This window comes from Lycium barbarum, chromosome 8 (assembly GCF_019175385.1).
Source record: "Lycium barbarum isolate Lr01 chromosome 8, ASM1917538v2, whole genome shotgun sequence".
Classification (NCBI taxonomy): domain Eukaryota; kingdom Viridiplantae; phylum Streptophyta; class Magnoliopsida; order Solanales; family Solanaceae; genus Lycium; species Lycium barbarum.
In genome coordinates this window covers 116,227,929-116,248,063 of record NC_083344.1, presented here as the reverse complement: position 1 = coordinate 116,248,063, position 20,135 = coordinate 116,227,929, and the positions used below count along the sequence as shown (strand labels likewise).

Genomic DNA, 20,135 nt, shown 5'->3' with positions numbered 1-20,135 from the left:
ATGTTTTAAAAAAATAAGTAATATTCAACTTATATTGAATAAAATTAAGTTTTACTAAAAATCTTACTTGTGCCTCGGCAGGCTCATGAGAAGAAACATATAGCTCGACAGGCTCATGAGAAGAAACACATGGCTCGACAGGCTCATGAGAAAACGCCTGAGTGGGTGGCTCTGATGGACCTACTGTCGACGAATCCTAAAATATGAAAAATTAAAAAATAATAAGTACCACATATATTTAAAAAAAGTACTTTAATGTATTAAATACTAATCGAGATAAGAAACTCCGAGAAATCAAGAAACCTAGGACCGTCTAAATTTCTCACTGGCCACTCCTCACGTAATGATGCATTAAGACCAGCCCAATCAATGTAATCACGTATCCCGAGGTATTTATTCTGGTTCTTCTGAGATGAAGACTCGGGTATATCCGCAAACGCAGGTGTTGACGGTTGGGATGAAGTCGACGGGCGAGCTGAGCTGCAGCCGCCTCCTCACGTAGCCTGATACTGACCCTCTGGAACAGGATCATGCATACTCCTAGCCTCTCTTGCCTGCCAGATACCGTCCTCGACTATTTATACAACCTGCCCCGCAAGCCCCGCGTTCTCGGCCTTAGATATATGGTCTAACCCTAATATATGCAGTCGTTGTACGGCCACCAGCTGCATTTGTTTTCAACAGTAATAATTAGTTAATATTTTAAAGTAATAATTAAAACTATTAAATCAATCCAAGTGCGATAAACTTACCAACGCCTCATCTGCCCTGGGAGTGCGGCGTATCCTATATCATTCGGGGGATGTAAAGCGGGGTTGCGAATCAAGCGGCGTGTGATCTGGTGGCACCATTCCATGTAAATATATGAGAGTCGCATGACCGACCTCTGCCAGACTACCCAACCTCTGCTCCCAACGATCGAGCTGGATGCCCATGAAAGTCAGATATGCATCATCGATGAGCGATCGATCGTCCCGCTCATAGTGGCGGTGCTCAAACTGAACGTTGGTGCGGGGGGGGGGGGGGGGGGTAGATATGAGACAAGGACCTTTTAATCCCGATTTTAATAAGTGCACGATTTGTTGTAAATTTCAATTAGTGTAGAAATATTAGTGGAGATTAGGGATTAATTAACCATGATTAGATTATTAAGTGGAATTAATAATTAATTAAACTAATTAATGTGCCAATTGGACCCCACTACAACATGGCCAAATCTGATTGGTCCGTGCCATAGCGGGGCACGTGTAGAATTGGTGGGCTGCATATAAATAGCATAAGATGACTCTTAATTCCTATTTTTCATTCACTATGTTGAATTAGAGAGAGAAGCACTTCATTCACAAAGTTGAATTAGAAAGAGAAGCACACAGCCATGGCAGCTCACAACCATGGCAGTTCATGATCAAACCCAAGCTTTTATTAGCAAAATAAATAAATTCCTAAGGTATTCTAAACATTCAAAGGTGGGCAGAAACGTGAATTTAATCCTTGGGGCAGCAAGAACACTTGCAATTTTAATTCATAATTTCCAGCAACGTGAAGAGGCCAAGCTTGCTGAGGTAAGGTTTAATTCTCTCCTACATGTTTTAGAGATGGTTTGGTCCTTGTATAATTTGGTGGATGTAGAATTAGATGCAAGGAATTGTGTATGTTGATGCTAGTGTTCTGTTTGGGCCGTGTTGGGGCTGTTCTAATGTAATAATGGTGGATTAATTTTGATTAGTGTTGTCGTTATGGTTGTCATTGATGATATGATGAAAGTGAAGGAATTTGATATTTAAGGTTATAATTGTATTGTATTTGAGAATGATCTGGTTATGTTGAAAGGAATGGAAATATAGTTATAAGTAGTTATATGTGTTGTTGTTCTTGTTGAATTGGAAGACTAAGTGTAGTTAAGATTATGCATTGTGCTGTTGTAATTGTTGGACTATTATAAGGTCATTTCGATGAAGTGTTGTGGCTATAGGTTATTAGGAATAACTTGAATATGTCGTAATCGTTATGTTGACTATTATCGAATGTTGTAATGTGTGGGCTGATTTGGAATGTTGTGCGGGCTGTCTCGGGATATTCTTGAATCTTGTTTTTGCTAGTCAAGATATAGTAACTTGGACGTGTGGTTGTTGATGTTGACTTGGTCGTTTTTTTTTAGTTGGCTAGAATGAGAGGGAAATGAACAATATAGGAGAAATGCCGCCCAATTTTCTAGAAATAAGCTACTAACGTTGAAGTACGTTTTACACCTTTCCGTAAGCTTAACCATAGTTCTTAACGTCTTAATATAGGTTGAGATACTTCTGGCAGCGTATACGTATGGTATCACGGATAAGCGTTGAAGGTATGTAAAGCTATCCCTTCTTTCTTTTGGCATGATCTATGTGAGACAAACAGACGACGAATGTATATCTCCAAAGAAGCTCCTATTCTTAGAGACACTAGGATGGCTAATGTTCTTGATTCCTAGAACTTACTTCATTATGTCTTGATACGTGTCTATGCTTCCTGAAGTTCAATTTGATATATTTCATAGTGCCATTCGAAAGATACTTGACATGACCATTGTCTTTGATTTTTAAATGATAGTTCATTTTGATTTTTCTATTGAGTCTCAGATATAACTTAGTTTGCATATGGTTGCTCACTACTCTGCTCGTGCATGCTGTTAATGTATCTTTCACCGAGTCCCGGGCCGGGTATGTTTTCGTGCACAGTTTTACTGCATTGTTCACCGAGTCCCTCACTAGAGGGCCGGGTACGGTGTATATATATATATATATATATATATATATATATATATATATATACATATGATTATGTGATTATGGCGCCGAGTATGGTATATGATGACTTTATTCCCGAGTCCCATAATGGGCTGGATATGGTATATGGTATAGACATGCATGATTCTTATCTCGTAAGGCACAGGTGCATTGGTATCTTTGATTATCATACTTGCCTTCTGTAATCTTCTATTTAGTTATGATTCTCTTTATTGTATTTCATGCTTTATATACTCAGTACATATCTCGTATTGACCCCCTTTCTTCGGGGGGCTGCGTTTCATGCCCGCAGGTACAGATACTCGATTTGGTGATCGTCCAGCTTAGGACTTCTGCTCAGCTGTTTGGAGAGCTCCATTGTTCCGGAGCCTAGATATTTTGGTACAGATCTTCTGATATAGACTTATGTATATGTCCAGGGGTACGGCGGGGCCCTGTCCCGTCATATTTCACTTTTATACTCTTAGAGGTCTGTAGACATATGTGGGTTGTATATAGGTTATGCTCAGCTGTGTCTATATGTTTTGCTTTGGATATCCTCGTATATAGTGGCAGCCTTGTCGGCTTGCATATCGTGCTATGTGTTGATTAGCTGTGACTCCTCAGGAGACAGGTCTATTATGATATATGGCGTTTTGAGTCTATAGCTTGTCCTTGCAAATTTCCATATTGCCTTAGTTCCCACTTGACTATATTGGACAGGTTCGTATCTGAGTGTCCAGCTCGGGCACTAGTCATGGCCGATGGGGTTGGGTCGTGACAATTATGTCGATGCCAAACTGTCATAAGACGCGGTCGGGCATGTGGTCCTCAATGATGTCCAGGCGTATCAATGGACACCGCGACATCCACACGGCCTGACCAACCCTGCAACAGGCCGACAATCGATCCAAAAACCTAGCGTACGGGGCCCATAAAAATAGCTGTATAAGATATAGCTACAAATTAGTGATCAGCAAGTAGAAAATAAAATAATTAAAGTAATAATATAAAATTAAATAATTTTACCGCATCGTCCGTCATGTGATCAAGCTAGTCCCAGAATGAAAGAATAATGTGGTGAATATCCATATCCCGGTCAATCCCTGCCGTCCACCTCCCTGCATAGGGCATCTCATCCAGGAGGTCATGCCCAGGTACCAGCTGAAAAGGCAACATCCTATCCCACACCCATAACTGGAAGCGATATTAAAAAATGTGAATTTTTAGTCGTCGTTTCAAGAGGTATATTTAGATTAGAATAAAGTAACACACTTAAATATATTACCTGGAGTAGAGCAAAAAATACACACACGTCACTGCTACGGCGAATGGACGCTCGGCATAAACATCGGTAGAGGTACGCCAAAACAGCACCGCCATAGTTGTACTCTCCCAAGCGGTTCTGATCCTCTAAGAAAAGAAAATATCGTAAGATGACAAAGGCACCTGATGTACTTGGGAACATGATGCCCCCGAATATAATAAGCAAGTACAGACGAGCATGACGATCAACAATCACCTGATCAGTGTCGTCGTGAGCAGGAGGCAAGTCAAGCAAATTCTGGTAGAGGGCACTAATCCTCACTCAACTCTATCTCGAGAAAATACCAGGGTCCACAGGCACGAACTCGGTGAGCCTAGTTAACTCCGCCATCCATGTCCTACCAGGAGGAGGCTCAACTCGACGGTATAATGGTTCTCCATCTACCCGCAAACCAAGCATGACCTCAACATCCTGGAGCGTGATCGTGGCCTCACCAGTGCAGAGATAAAAGGTGTGTGTCTCCGGTTTCCACCGCTCAACTATGGCCGTCGCAAGAGCCCGATCATGCTTTACCCAACCAACAGAGACGCAATGATAGATACCGCATCGTAACAGTATCTCTAAGCCACGGGGAGGTGGGGGCGCTCGCGTAAAAGAGTCCACGCTATATCCAGCCTACAGGGACAAAGCAACGTCCCGATCTATATAACATCACCCCATAATAACTCGGACCTATGATAATCTTGCAGATCAAGTACTGATCTATCGTCCGGCCTTGGGTGAACGTTGGGATCCATGGAGGTGTCGTATCTGTACAGACTAAATTATTCATTATTCTTGAAATTAGAGGGATATTATGTTAACTAACTAATCCTTTATCGGAAAATTATATGAACTAACTATCATTTATGGGGAAATTATATCAATGACGTTCAATCCAAAACTAAGGATTTAGTTTATCGTTCATTATTCAGGATTTAGTTAGTTATTTGTTATTCAGGATTTAGTCTATCCTTCTTTATTCAAAATTTGTGGATTATGAGAATTATGTTGTATTATATTTTTTGAATAATAATATATAATTAAAAATTACTTAATTAATTAATTTCTTAACTAAAATTTTATATTAAATAGATAATTTATTTAACGGGAAGTTATGTTAAATAACCAATCTTAAACTAAAGATTTCGTGTATCGTTCGTTATTCAAAATTTGTAATTATGAGAATTATGTCGTATTATATTTTTGAATATTAATATCTAAATAAAAATTACTTAATTAATTAATTTCTTAAAAGTTACTTAACACTAGATAACTAATTAGCACATTAACAATTAACATGGGATAAACAATTTCACAAATAAATACAATTAACAATTAGATAATTAACAAATATTAGGAGACTACAATATTTTCCTAATTAAAAAATTAATAATCAATTAACAAAATAATAAATTAACAAGAAAAAAAATATAAAAAAAATGACAATGGGAGTTCGAAAACTGCCAGTGGAAACGAAGCTATGAGTCCAAAAAAAAATCATTTTTTGAAATTCGAGACTACGAAACGCTAATCATGCTTCGCATTATAATGTATTTAACAAAATAATTAGAAAGTTCATAGTAAAATACCTTGATCGAAGCTTGTTGTAGGGTTGTTTGAATCGAGTTGTACATCGTTTTTTCCGAAATTCAACCTTCAAATCTTGTTCCTTGACTTGAATATACCGAGAATCTTGACTTTCGGAATAAAATTTGAAGCGAAAAGACCATTTTTGGAATGTGGGTCTACATTGTTTTGCCTTTAATGGCGTTTTGTTCTTTAAAAAATAGGGGTGGGGGACCAGTGGTGGGGAAGAAAGTCGATGGTCGGTTATTTAACTTCTATAACGCAAGAATTTCATGCGTTGTTGGATAACACAGGAAATTGCGGCGTTATAGGAGTTAACTGTGCAGTTGCGGTTAAATCCAATAACGCAGTAATTTACTGCGTTAAAGGTACTTTCGTAACAACTTCTTTTCTTGGGGTATTTTGGTTCATTTGGTCTTTTTTTGGGGTCATTTAGGTTCCGGACTCCATATATAGCTCCAGCCTAGTTATCACTATTTTTGTTTTCTTTGTATACATAATATGTACTGTATCTATTCCCTCCATCTCAATTTATGTGATATACTTTGATTAGAAGTTTAATAAAGAAAGAAACACTTTTGAAACTTGTATTCTAATATAATTCATAAATATTTGCGTGACTGTAAGCTCCCGTTTGGCCATAGATTTTGGGAGTATATTTTGAAGATTTATTTTCAAATTTTTGTTTGGCCATAAAATTTTGACATATTTTGAAAACAAATCTTCAAATTCCAAATTCTGGCTCGAACCTGTTTTTGGGGAAAGATCTATGCTTTTGGCCTTTTCAAAACTTATAAGGATAAAAGGGGAAGTTTGAAGTTAAATTATTTATAAATATAGAAATATGTCATTCTTTTTTTATATACTAAAAAGAAAAGTGTATCACATAAACTGGGACAGAGAGAGTATTACTCATCCAATTTAATTTCTGTGAAATTATTTTGTTGATCTGTTTAAAAGAGAAAGTTCATACTTAAAATTCTTCTAAATTATATTTTTCAAATGTAATATTATATGAGATGTTATTTTTACCTTCCTAAGCTATATATATATTTTTTTTAATCTAAAGTTCCTTGTCGTGCCAAGTGGCATAGAGAGAAACTTCACTCAATTTATAGCGTATAACAGCTAGAACGTAGGCTTGAAAAAGTATCAATGCGGCATTTATATTCATTTTTAAAATTTAATTTTTTTTCTCGAAACTCAGATCTTTTGTTAACAATGGTAAACTAGTTGAAATTCATAATCTAATTAAAATAATACCAAAAATAATTTAATAAAAGAAATGATAAAACCAATTAGGTTGATCATCCTCTTCTACACCTATATACACTGCAATAATGGCAATAAGTTCTCTAATTGCGCTTTATACGATCCAAACCCAATCTAATTTAACGGCAATATTGTTGTACGTTACAGCGCGTCTGAGAAATTTGTTCGATAATGGAAACTCAAAAAACACTTCTCGAAAATAAAACTCTCTTCATTTCAATTTAAATGACAATATCTTATGATAGGGCATAGAGTTTAACATATTTATTTTGGACTTATGTCACGTATTATATTAGTAGCAGTGAAAGAAAATGACTAAAATAATGATTAAACATTATTTTTTACTTAGAGAAAACATCGTATTTAATTTGGAATATAATGTTCAATTTTATCTTCGGATATATTTTTGTTCATTCATACAGATGACGTTAGCAAATCGTCTCCTATTTTGCTTTTGTCATTAATGGACGGAGTGAGTGAACGCCACATGTCCAAATATTTTGAGAAAAATATTAAAGGTCCAAATTTATCCTTAACTTTTGATTATGAGTTAAAGTTACCTCAAATTCGAGCTTGTTAAGGGCCAAGAGCAAAAACGAGACTTTTTCCCTACGGGCAAGAGATATTGTTAGGCCAAAAGTCGAATGAATGACAAAATTACTTAATTTTGAATAAAACTTGAACCTTTTTTTTTTTGAAAAAAGAGTCCCTTTAATGAATTTGAATTTACGTGATTTGAGCTAATCTTCGGTACACCATTTGCACCCTCGTAGTAAACATTCAAGGTCCACATGTGTGAAAAAAAAAAAAAAAAAAAAAAAAAAAGATTACACATGCGAGAGAGTGATAGCAAAGATTTATATAGAAGTCTTGAACCACATATACAATAACGTAAACTTCTGGGCTGAATGATTAAGATTCTCTCAGCTTCAAGGTTATTTGAGCTCAAACTTGACTCCAGTATATTATCATTCACAAGCTCGAGCTCATTAGGCTGCAATTAGAAAATATGAGACATTCTGTCATATTAAGATACTAATCAGTTTTTCTTATACTAACACCTAAAAGATTGTCAGTAATAATTTAAAAATTAGTTGATAAAATACTTATAATTTGGAATTTTAATTTTATATTACTAGCTCTAGTTCAAATGGTAAATGACAAAATAGTGAAATGAAATCGAATGTCTGGTCGTTTGGAATTCTGGATAAGATGTCACAATGGCACAATCGTCCAAACTATTTTCTGAATCTGAAGTTTGGGAGCCCCGCACTTTTCTAACAAAAAAAAAAAAAAAAATTGGAACCAGACTAACCCATTAAAAAAAAAAAATCAAACTATGCTTCACGCACAGATTATGTGCGTGTGCGTGAAAGGGGTATTTTTTTTTTCTTTTTTTTTAAGCTATCAAAAATCACTTTTTTTTTTCATATTTTGGGCAAAGATTAGTTATGTTTCAAAACCCCAAAATATCAATATTTTATATAGAACTTAATATATTTTTTTGCGTACAATAACTTCGGCTCATTACATCAAGTATACCTAAACGTTTGGATCGTCGTTTTAGGGGTTGTAGAGTGCCCCGAAGTAAGTTTTGTTTGCTTGGAAACTTGTCATCTTTGGAAATCAAACTCAAAATTGAGCTTTTTTCAGTACTTTGACCGAAGATTAGTCACGTTTCAAAACACCGAAAATATAAATATTTTATATAGAACTTCATATTTTTTTAGCGTAAAATAATGTCGGCTCATTACATCAAGTATACATATATGATTGGATTGTTGTTTTAGGGGTTGTAAAGTGCCTCGAAGTAAGTTTGGAAACTTGTTATCTTTAAGTTTTTTTCATACTTTGACCGAAGATTAGTCACGTTTCAAAACACCGAAAATATAAATATTTTATATAGAACTTAATATTTTATTTTAGCGTAAAATAATATCGGCTCATTACATCAAGTATATATATGCCTCTTCACTCACGTAAATAAAAAATAAAGACCGGAGCATAGGTGGAAAACTAGTTGTAAATTGTTGAAACTTTAAATGGTCATAACTTTGCGCTCAAATGTCCGATTTACGCGATTTTTTTTTTATTCAGGGTATTTTTCGAGATCTACGTGGACAAACCGCGTTTGGCCGAGCCGATTTTCCAAAAAACGCCCGTTATCCCATTCAATTTGAATTTTCCCCCAAATTCGTGCAAAAATTTCATTCTTCTCTAGTAAAAATCTAATGATAAAAAATCGAGATGCTAATCCCGTGGTAATGATGTTTTGAATGTCAATTTCGAGGTTCGAAATTCAATTTATGAAAACGAGTTAGATAGCATTAGTGAACAATATAAAAAATAAAAAGTGTTTACTTTGTAACATTACCAATTTGGCTTGGTGGTTTAGCTTCTCTTTTTTACTCACTTCTTTTTTATGCCAACAACATGGGATCAAACCTTGGTGGGAGCATTGAATGAGATATATTATACCTTGGTTGAACCTCTCGTATTGGATGAATTATTTTTTAATATAATATTTTTATTTCAAAACACTTAAATCAAAATCCTATAAAATATGACACTTAGATCTAAAGATGACAAGTTTTCAAGCAAACAAAACTTACTTCGGGGCACTCTACAACCCCTAAAACGACGATCCAAATGTTTAGGTATACTTGATGTAATGAGCCGACGTTATTGTACACAAAAAAATATATTAAGTTCTATATAAAATATTGATATTTCGGGGTTTTTAAACATAACTAATCTTTGCTCAAAGTATTAAAAAAAACGTGATTTTTGATAGCTTAAAAAAAGGGGGAAAAAAATACTCCTTTCACGCTTAAAAAGTTACAGTTTGGTCCTTTCACGCACAGATTCTGTGCGTGAAGCCTAGTTTGATTTTTTTTTTTTAATGGGTTAATTTGGTTCCAAATTTTTTTTTTTTTTTGGATTAGAAAAGTGTGGGGCTCGAAGTTTGGCAATAAAGTTAGTGCTTAATTCCATGGTATTTCAGATTCTCCAACTTCGCAATTAAGAAATTATGGGAATCAGGAGATGTATAGTTTTTTTCTTTCCATTGTAATTTCCACCTCTCCCGGGAGACAAAACTAAGTGGCCATTTGGCCTTGAATTTTTTTACTTTTTTCCGGAGTTGAATTCCAAAAATCATGTTTGGCCATAAAATTTCGAAATTCAACTTCAAGTTGAATTTCAAAATGTTTCGGAATTTAAAAAACATCAAAAAGTTGTTTTCACTTTTTTCTCTCCAAATCACTCACAAAATTGAAAAAAACAACTCTAATTTATATTTATGGCCAAACACAACCCCAATTTTCAAATATCATTTTTCACTTTGAAAATAAAAACTACTTTTTTCAAATACTCACAATTTTCATGTCCCTTAAGAGATTTTAATAGTGCCCCCACAACAAGACTAGGCAATGGGTCAAAAATGTCAGCAGAAGGCAATGCCTGATGCTGATAGCCAGCAATTAACCAGCATGTGCTACTGGGTTTGAATTTCCTCTAGTGACCCTTTTGACCATTAATTTGCAGACAACACTCATGAAAACAAAAACATTTAATCAAGTTCATAGTCCAACATACTACCCCAGTCAAGACTGTGACACAACCTTAAAGATGAAAACATGTTGCGTCGTTCTCATCTTTTGTCCTACTTAAATGATAATTGTACCACTGGCAAATTCAGTTTTTAGATGCTATGGGTTTTGAGTTGAGAGAGTAGCTATTTTAAAATGTATACATAGTTAAATCTATACTCATTCTTTCCTTCTTAGGATATTGCCACTACTACAATATATATATATATATATTTTTTTTTGACAGATTCCGTTGAAAATGAGCTTCGTCGAAAACGTTTTCAACAGATTTTTAATATTTCCAACAGTATTTCGACAGAAATGTCTATGAGAAATTCACGTTTTTTCAGTAGTGTGCCTAACTCAAATTCATGATTAGATTCGTCCCTGTCGACAACTGATAATAGATTCTTAGCTCAATTTCTAAGCTCAAGTTGGAGTGTATTTTACTGCGTTTGGGCCTGTGGACCATATTTGCTTAACAGCCCATCATGTGAGGTTGTATTTGTCCTCCAACTGGGGTGGTCGAATAGGAAATGGACCAAGAATTTTACTAGAGTGGCAGCCCAAGAAGATGTGGGTTATTTAGGTCATAAAGTTCTAATGGTTGCCAAAATCAAGGGAGAAAAGTATAATTTGATGATAGATAATAGTTAGTACTATTACATTGTTAAGGGTCCGTTGATCATGAAAATTGTGAGTGTTTGAAAAAAGTTTTTTTTTTTTTTTTTGTCAAAGTGAAAAATGATATTTGAAAAGTGAAGTTGTGATTGGTCATGAGTACAAATTGGAGTTGTTTTCAAAATTTTGTGAGTGATTTTGAGTGAAAAATGTAAAATAAATTTTTGATGTTTTTTCAATTCCACATCCAGAATTTGACGAAATTTTATGATCAGACATGATTTTTGAAATTCAACTCCAAAAAAAAAGTAAAAGATATTCATGGCCAAACGGCCACCAATCAAAATCTATTGAGAATGTCCAAAATCTTCGATGGCTAAGAAAAATCTATACCAACTCTCCTAAAGTTCAAATTTTAGGAGATGACAATTTTTCATTTTCCTTAATTACATTTGAAAATATTGTCCCTCATATATTCTTTTTAACAAAAAAGTGGCGATGAGACTTGAATTTAGTATCTCTGATGTTCTGATACATATGGAATTGCATGATTATCTGATTTAAAATTTTAAGTTGTTAGAAAATACACTTATATGGAAAAATGATTTTGTTTTCACTTGGAAAAAATGATAGGTTAGTACCGATTAACTCGGATTTAATTAATATGTCTTAAGCATCTGTTTCTTTTAAAATGTACCAACTTGGGCTTAATTAGTTCTTTAATAGCAGTAAATGATTCCATTTTCCAACAGAAGGCATCATCATAGGATTTTCTTAAAGTGATCACAAAGCGATCTTTGAATCACTGCCTTTAATTAAATAAAATTCCCAACTATTTTTCACTTAGAGTCCACGCTAAATAAAGTCATTACAAATTGCCCTATTAACTTCATTTTTTTGCGCGGATTGCCCTTTTTTTGGGGTTGTCTTTAATTTTTGTCCCTCAAATTGGTGGTCTTTAATTTTTGTTTTTCGCCTAATACCCCGAGGTTCTAAGTTTGAACCCCAGTTCAATTAAAAAAAATAAAAATTGCAAGGCAGAATTTTGTCCAAAACTCTATCTGAAGCAGGCAAAATTCTACCTGCAGGCCTAACTTTGACCCGAATAGGCCTAAGTTTGCTACAAAATTTTGCCTTGCGATTTTTTTTTTTGATTGAGCCGGGATTCGTACCCCAAACCTCATGATATTAGGCGAAGGACAAAAATTAAAGATCACCAATTTGAGGGGCAAAAATTAAAGACCACCCCAAAATAAGGGCATTCCTGCGAATTGCCCTATTAACTTTATGAAAATCTATGCAACAATTTTTTTAAGACCCAACGGAAATGTGATTATTTTTATCATATTTGCTGTAAGCAAGGACTTTCCCTTAAATATCGACCTATTAACTTTTTTGCATTTAGATATGATACTCGTTAATCATATAGGAGAGAAACATTATTCATTATTGAAAGGGAAAATTACATAGGATACCTACTTAAGATTATTTATTACAAAATATATAAATAGTTTTTCTTATTTATAAAATATAACGATATATTACGAAACATGACGAATTTCATATATTTTTTTTTTTATTTTTTTTTGGCTTAAAGGCTTAAAAAACTACCTCAAATTTTTGTGTATGAAAGCTTTATAAAAAATGTATGAAATGTGTATGTGTGAACGAATAATTTTCATACACAAAATTATGAGCGAAAACTTTAAGTCTTGAATATTGTATGAAAGTTGTTACAATGTTGTTGTAGTTATATTAATTTTCCAGAAACCTAATATGACTTTATATATGAAAAATATGAATGAAATTCTAAGTCTTGAGCGAGATATACACATTTCATACCATTTTCATGCATAAAATTTTGAGTGTAATTTTAAGCCTTGATCGAGATATTTACATTTCATACGTAGCGATTATTTTAAGTCTTGAATGTTGTATCAAAGTTGTATGTGAAACTTACATAAATAGCTACCTTTTATTAGCTCCTAACAATATATAGCTACAAGTTTGGTGATTACAAACCGTAGCTACCTTTAATGTCCCAGCGGCTGTATTTCAAAATTTTGAAATACAGCGAAATACAAAAATCGTGAAAATAATGTGGAGTAAAAATAGGCTCTATAGTTGGAACATTTACTAGCAAAAAAAAGGCTCTATATTTGGAACATTCACTATATTTGATTATTCAAATACACAATTTCTTCTTCGAAATACAGAAATACAAGTGAATACAAAAAATACACTCTAAGTATACTAAAAATAGAGAATACAGTCAAATCTGGTCGGATCTCTGGTGAAAATACAAAAAATACATTCTATTTACACTAAAAAATGGAGAATACAGTCAGCAGAGGGTGGACAGGCGAGCCAAACATTCGTCGTAGAACAGAACAAATGGCCAGATCTGTTTCCCCAACATTGGGTCCAGTTCCTTTTAAGAAAAATGAAAAATAACAGTAAGGGAAATCTCCAAAATATGCTCAATTCCAGTTGAAATGGTGTCATATCATCAACTAAAAGGACCTGGATTTTCTTCGACCTTGTTACTCAAAATCTCCATAAAAGGAATCTGTTTTTCCATGTAATTCGATGATCCTCACCTTGTTTTGTTGCGATAAACACAACTTTATGACCATGTTTAACTTTATCTTCTTCGAAAGCAACAACATGAAGCATATGGAGTTCAAATCTAAAGAACTAGAACCTTAAGCTTCTCGAGTTTGGAGTTGGAGATGGAGATGGTAGTAGTGGTGGTGGTGGTGGTGGTGCTGATAGCGGCGGTGGTGGTGGAGAGGGAGGAGGGAGGGAGGGGTAAGTGAGGGGAAGGAGAGGAGAGGCCGGAGATAGAGAAAAAGAGGGAGAGAGGCGGCAGTGAGGGGAAGGAGAGGAGAGGTGAGATTTTTTTTTTTAGGGTTTGGAGAAGATGACAAATCTTAAATGTGTTAGTGAGGGAGAATATAGAGAGGTATATGTATTTTGAAAGTTACTGGACCAATTATGGAATGTAATTTTGGAAAAATAAAGCTATGAAAATTAAATAAAAATAAGGTAGTTATTATTCATAAATAAGTCTTAGATAGCTATGACAAGTAAATTTCCCCTTAAAACAATGTTGTTGTAGTTGTATTAATTTTACAGAAATCTAACATGAACTTTATACACGAAAATGTGAGCGAAATTTTAAGACTTGAGCCAGATACAAATTTCATATTGTTTTCATACACACAATTTTGTGCGGATTTTTTAAGCCTTGAACGAGATATACACATTTCATACATTTTTCATACACTAAATTTTAAACGAACTTTTTAAGCATTGAGCGAGATATACACATTTCATACATAAATTTTTTAGCGTGAAAATAGTTTTAAGATTTTTTTTTTTTTTTTAAAATAAAAAAATAGTAATTTTTTTAAAGCATGTTTTGTATAGGGTTTGTAATGTTATGTTTTGTAAATATAAAACTATCGTCACGTTTCGTAAATATTTCTCCTTAAGATGTATATATACGTATTTGTCCCTTGTTGAAATTACAATAATTATTAGACATTTTTATAAAGTTTTCATGACAAAGCTCGTTAACGCAATTTGAGCTCAATGGGTCCAATTGAACCTACTCTTTTTTAAGTATAGAGATTTGTCTAAGTAAAAGTTAATGCTAGTACTAAATACTGAACACATAATGTAAAAGTGAAATACGTTCATCGGTAAAAAATAAAGATTGAAACCATCTTTAAATCTTAATTCCTCCACGTCTGTTTTGACCCGACCAATTTAACACTCATTCGTATATTATTGTTTCATATGTTGCAAGTGCCCATTTACAAAACCAAATACACAGCGATCAAAATATCTCGATATTAATTTTTTGGATAAGAGAAAAAAGAGATGAAGATTGGTGTATAACAAAAGTAATTATTGGTTTGAGTCAAGTTGTGTACTATAAAGTGAAGTTGTAGTTTGAGAATACATTGCACGAAAAGATGCTCTTTCCAATTGAATTTTTATCTTAAAATTAAAGAAGTTAGCATCAAAAGATGCTTTCTACGAAAGATAGGACATATGCAAAGGTTTTAATTTGCATATGGGGCACGATAATAATGAAAAAGGCCAAAAAGTGTTTCATTATTATTCCATCCTAACCTCCAAATTGTATTGGCTAATGTTTATAATATGCATGTATACTATTTGGTTGGTTTTGGCTCTTAGCAAATGGAATTATCTTGAATGTACATTGTAAATATTTTAATAATTACATGTCATCTCATTCTTTGCGCCATTGTTTGGTTCTTTTTAATCTAATTGAAAATTGAAGGCATGTTTAGGCTAACCAATGATGTCTATTATCCTCAAGTACTACTGCGGCCTGTAGGCAAAGTAATAGGTAATTTCATAAGTGGTTTTTATGGTGTATTAATTCTTCAAGACCCACTGAAGAAGTATAGCTGTAACTAGCCGTTGTAGCAAGTGGATTACAACCTAATCAAATATAAGATTAAGTAGAATTAGTGTCGTTGTCCACTTACATTCCCATCACCTCTTTGTATAATTATAACTCCAACTACTATTTTCTATATAACTCATTATATTCACTAATCTTCTCCATATTGTTCATAGCATATTTTATTTCTAATAGCATATATTCAGTATATCTTGTTGCGTAGGAAAATTCCAATTTAAAGGATTAGAGATCACTATATTTTTAAGGCTCGAAATTAAAATTTCTACCCAAAAAAAAAATAGATGAGTATTTTCTATTCCACCACAATTTTAGATGAATTTCATGACATTTTATCGTGTTAACTAATCTATGCATATTATAATGGCATTATACGTCATGTTTTATATACACTTGAAAGAAACATAAAATGATTTTCATTATCTCTCTTAGTAACACTCTTATCACTTGTCTCAATGTTGTTTTCTTACTTTTATTTCATAACAAATAGAGCTAATTTCTGGTTTTGTCCAAATCCGGGGTTGGAATATTTTAATACAATCAAGCTTTTAATAGATGAATAACTTAGAAAAACAAGATACTAGTAGAAAACGTTATGAAAAAAAAAAAAAGATAAGGAAAAAATAACATAATCCTATAAAAGTATTTGTACTTTCATTATCTTTCCAGCTTTATTTGAAAAGGATAAAATAATACTCTGCAGTCTCATTCAGACTTTACAGAATCCAAAATATTTGAGGAAACCTATAACATTTATATCCAAAACTAAATAAAACTAAAGAAAAAAAGAAGAAGAAAATATCAAATCATAAAAATTAAATAGAAAAAAAAAAAAAGAGTTTTCAAACCACAATCTGGATCCACCGTGCCACACTGGGCACCCCTTGGTTTACTGCAAATACCATGTAATACCCTGGTGGCGCCACCTTCCCGTCAGGCGGAGCTGTACATCCGATCCTATATTTTCCGGCGACATCATTAGGAATGGCACTTGTTACACTCAACTTCACAAGCCTTTGTCCTTGTGAAAATGAATGTGTAGAAAATGGAGCACTTGCTAAATTCACCTCCACAATCCCAACCACTGGCAGCTCAACTGTCACCAACACCCCGAAATCATCACCGTACTTGATCTTTTCCGGTGATTCGATTATTACTGGTCTAAGATTTGCTCTGTCGGGTGATAAATACTCCGGAGAAAACGCTTCGATACGTAATTCGGTTGGAAATTCTGTTGCAAACTTGTAAAAAAAGTGTGGGTTACTTCCTGCGATCAAGATTCGACCGTCTGGTAATAAATTGGCTGTTGAATGATACATTCTTGGTACTGTACCTGTTGGGATCAAAATAATCAGGATGTCATGCAAAAGCTAATAATTGCAAACCTCTGATGATGATAAATCAGAATACGAAAGCTAATATAAAGGTTTTCCTAACATTACCAGGATTCAAAGTCATGAAACGAAGTCCTAATGGTTCATTTGGTCTGTATAAAACAGGGTTTAAACATGGATTTGATGCCATTTCAAAGCCTTGTGTTCCTGCTTGAGCTCCATTAATGATGAGAATTTCTCCGGTTGGAAACATTACCTGTTGAGATCGAAATAACAAGACGTCACGCGAAAGTTAATGTCTGCTGATTTTGGCGGCGATACAGCAGTGAAACTATTCTAAAATTAAAGAAGTATTATATTTAATATAGTTCAGTCAACTGACCTATATATTAGGAAAATAAATATAAAAAACATAAAATTTATTGTGAGAATAATCTTTCCTTAAATAAGATTCTTTAATGATTATATTGGAATGTTATTAAAAAAAAAAAAAAAAAAGATAGATATGGTAAAATCTTTTGAAGAAAAAGACAGCTATAATATAATCCAAATAAAATAGTACTAGTTAATTCAGGACAAATCATAAAATTACCATATCACCCATGATTCTCGCAAAAGGCATATCTTCCATTTCCCAAACTGGGTTCTCACCAGTTGCTTCAATTCTACCACAGCTCCCATGTGCAGGTGTATCTATACTCCTTTCTAAATACGCACCAAATTGAGCTCCACCACATATTACAATGATCGCTCTAGAATAATCCTCTGTAAGCGCAAGCATAGCTGATGATCCTGCTGATGGGTAATTTCTTGGACCACCATCAAGTGTTGGATAATCTTTCACTACTTTATTTGCTGTAAAATCATACATAACAGCTTTATTGTTGGCAAAAATGAATAGATGTCCATTGGGTAGTAAATGAACATAAGGGTAAAGATTATCATATTGTTTATCTGCAGCTTGAGTTAAGAAAGGGAATTCAAATGCTCCTTCTTTTCTTGGTGGAAAAAACTCAACACTATTAGCTGCGCGGCCACCGACAATTATGATTTCACCGTTTGGTAGTATTTGATTAGTGGAATACCATCTACCTGTTGGAAAATTATATATCAAGAACATAAAATATACGAAGAAGAACACAAAGATAAAGATTTAATAATATGAATAACCAACATAGAATTGAAGGCCGAAGTTGCAATTAAATAGAACAGGTGTGGTAAAGGATACAATCCATCATTAGTAGACACCTTTTCATTTGAAATACTAATTAGTGTTAATTTTAGTAAAGCAAAATTCGAACACTACCTTGTGAAAGTTGAATTTCTTGAAGTTCTTCCCAATCACAGATGGAGCTAGAAGATTCACAAGGAGTGAATTTTCGAAATTTACGGAACCCGTCAAGGTCGCCGCCGGTTTGAAGAAGTGTACCTGTGAGGATCAAAATAATAAGGCATCATGCGAAAGCTAACGATCGAATCGATAAATTAGACAGCAAAGTGAAGTACAAATTGGCCTAAAAACTAATACTATAAAAGAAAGTGTAAAACTAGAAAATAAAATTAAAAATTCAGGGCAAACCCTATCAGTACCATCAGGGAGAAACTGGCCAGAGGAACACCACGTGTCAGTGAGGATCATGAGGGGACGAATTGTGTTTGTTTGCAAATCAAGAAGAACAGAGTGGGCATAACAGTCTTTTTTCAAAATGGGGTCATTAGGGTCCACACGGCAATGGTGGGGAGGTAGTTTTTTCCTGGAAGGACCGATGTCGGTGCGGTCAAGGAGGACTACGGTGTTGAAGTGTGTGACAGCTGTGTGCATGGAGGAAATTCCGGCGTCGGGGACGAGGAGTTCCCACGTGCCAGGGAGGTCGGCACGTGTGGGAATGAGGAAGAAGAAAAGGAATAGAAGGTTCGATGTCGTCATAGGTTTAGTGAGTTGAGGAAATGGGAGCTTATAGAAGAGTGTTTGGTGTTGAAGTCTAAAATATAGACTAGTGCATGAGAAAAGGACAAGGAGAAAAGGAGGAGGTGGATTAGTTTCAGAAGTAAAAAATAGGTAATGGACAAAATGATAGCATATGCTGTTGAAGAGAGAAGACTGATGAGTGACTCTGTGATCTATAAAGTCACTAAAGACAGAGCATATGTCAAAATTACACACTCCCCCTTAACTTTCAAACTATGTAATAACAATTGCTATTCCCCCTTTCCCAAGTTATTTGAAGTGTCACGAGTATGAGGATCAAAACACATTATTTTAATTATAAATTTTTCCAATATTTTAGAATAATATTTACATATTTAAAAACTACACGAAAGTATAAGTCAATATAGCTAATGATATAAAATATTTTTAAGGAGTTATAGTCAAGGAAAAAACAGTTTGATTCCCTAAATAATTACACTTTTACATAAATTGGGATGGATGGAGTAGATTAAATTATTTAAAAGACATGTGTAAAAATTGTGGTAAATAAAACTCACTTTAACTCTCGAAATCAAAAAAATGCCAACATAAATTTGGATAGAGGGAGATACTATATTTTGGTGCTTCCTTGTCTTCTCTGTAACCCCTTTTTTGTGACTATTGCATCTGATAAAAGGAGGCCAAGTTACCCATCCCATCATTATCTCCGGGGGCGGATCTACCTTGTGCCGAGGGGTGTCACGTAACACTGCTTCGTCGGAAAATTTTACTAAATATGTATATAATACTAAATGGCAGAAGCAAACACAGTATATATTTCGTAACGTGACATACCATGGTACAAATGACCTTGTAGCTCAGTTGGTTGGGCGCTTCAATTCCCTGGATAGGTTGCGGGTTTGAATCTGCGCAACATCATTTCATTTTATAAGAGTTTTGCTCCTCTTCTACAAAATGATAGATGTTCCGATTCAAACCCATAACCTCTTGGTCATAAGGCCTTAACAAAATGGAACAAGTTGCTCCAAAGTCATATTTACATATTATTGTGACATAAACTATTTATTAGTAAGAAAGATCCCGCTGCTTCCCTAGTTAGTTGTTGCGCGGTTCTTTTTTTTTTTTCCACCTTCTTTCTCGCCAATGAAAATTGATTAAGAACAATTTACGAAATCAAATGATAATGAGTTGTTTAGTGATTATTTGTTGCCATATATAAAAAATATTATTTAGTATTATTTCTAATGAGGTTAATTAAATACATTTCA

General features: G+C 34.1%; 1 protein-coding gene across 1 annotated transcript; it reads right to left on the bottom strand.

The window, feature by feature from the left end:
* Positions 1–16,232: 16,232 nt before the first annotated feature.
* LOC132606836 (aldehyde oxidase GLOX) lies at positions 16,233–19,097 on the bottom strand. Its single transcript, XM_060320484.1, has 5 exons — positions 18,528–19,097; positions 18,244–18,366; positions 17,530–18,029; positions 17,046–17,193; positions 16,233–16,936 (listed from the first exon to the last, which is right to left on the bottom strand). The coding sequence occupies exons 1-5, from the start codon at positions 18,862–18,864 to the stop codon at positions 16,446–16,448; spliced, it is 1,599 nt and encodes a 532-aa protein (XP_060176467.1). The 5' UTR covers positions 18,865–19,097; the 3' UTR covers positions 16,233–16,445.
* Between the last annotated feature and the right edge of the window lie 1,038 nt (positions 19,098–20,135).

Coding starts and splice junctions, on each gene's coding strand:
- LOC132606836 (XM_060320484.1), bottom strand. CDS start 18,864: ATGACGACATCGAACCTTCTATTCCTTTTCTTCTTCCTCATTCCCACA. Junction 18,030..18,243: donor AGAAATTCAACTTTCACAAG/GTAGTGTTCGAA, acceptor ATTTTCCAACAG/GTAGATGGTATTCCACTAAT. Junction 17,194..17,529: donor CGAGAATCATGGGTGATATG/GTAATTTTATGA, acceptor CGATCTCAACAG/GTAATGTTTCCAACCGGAGA.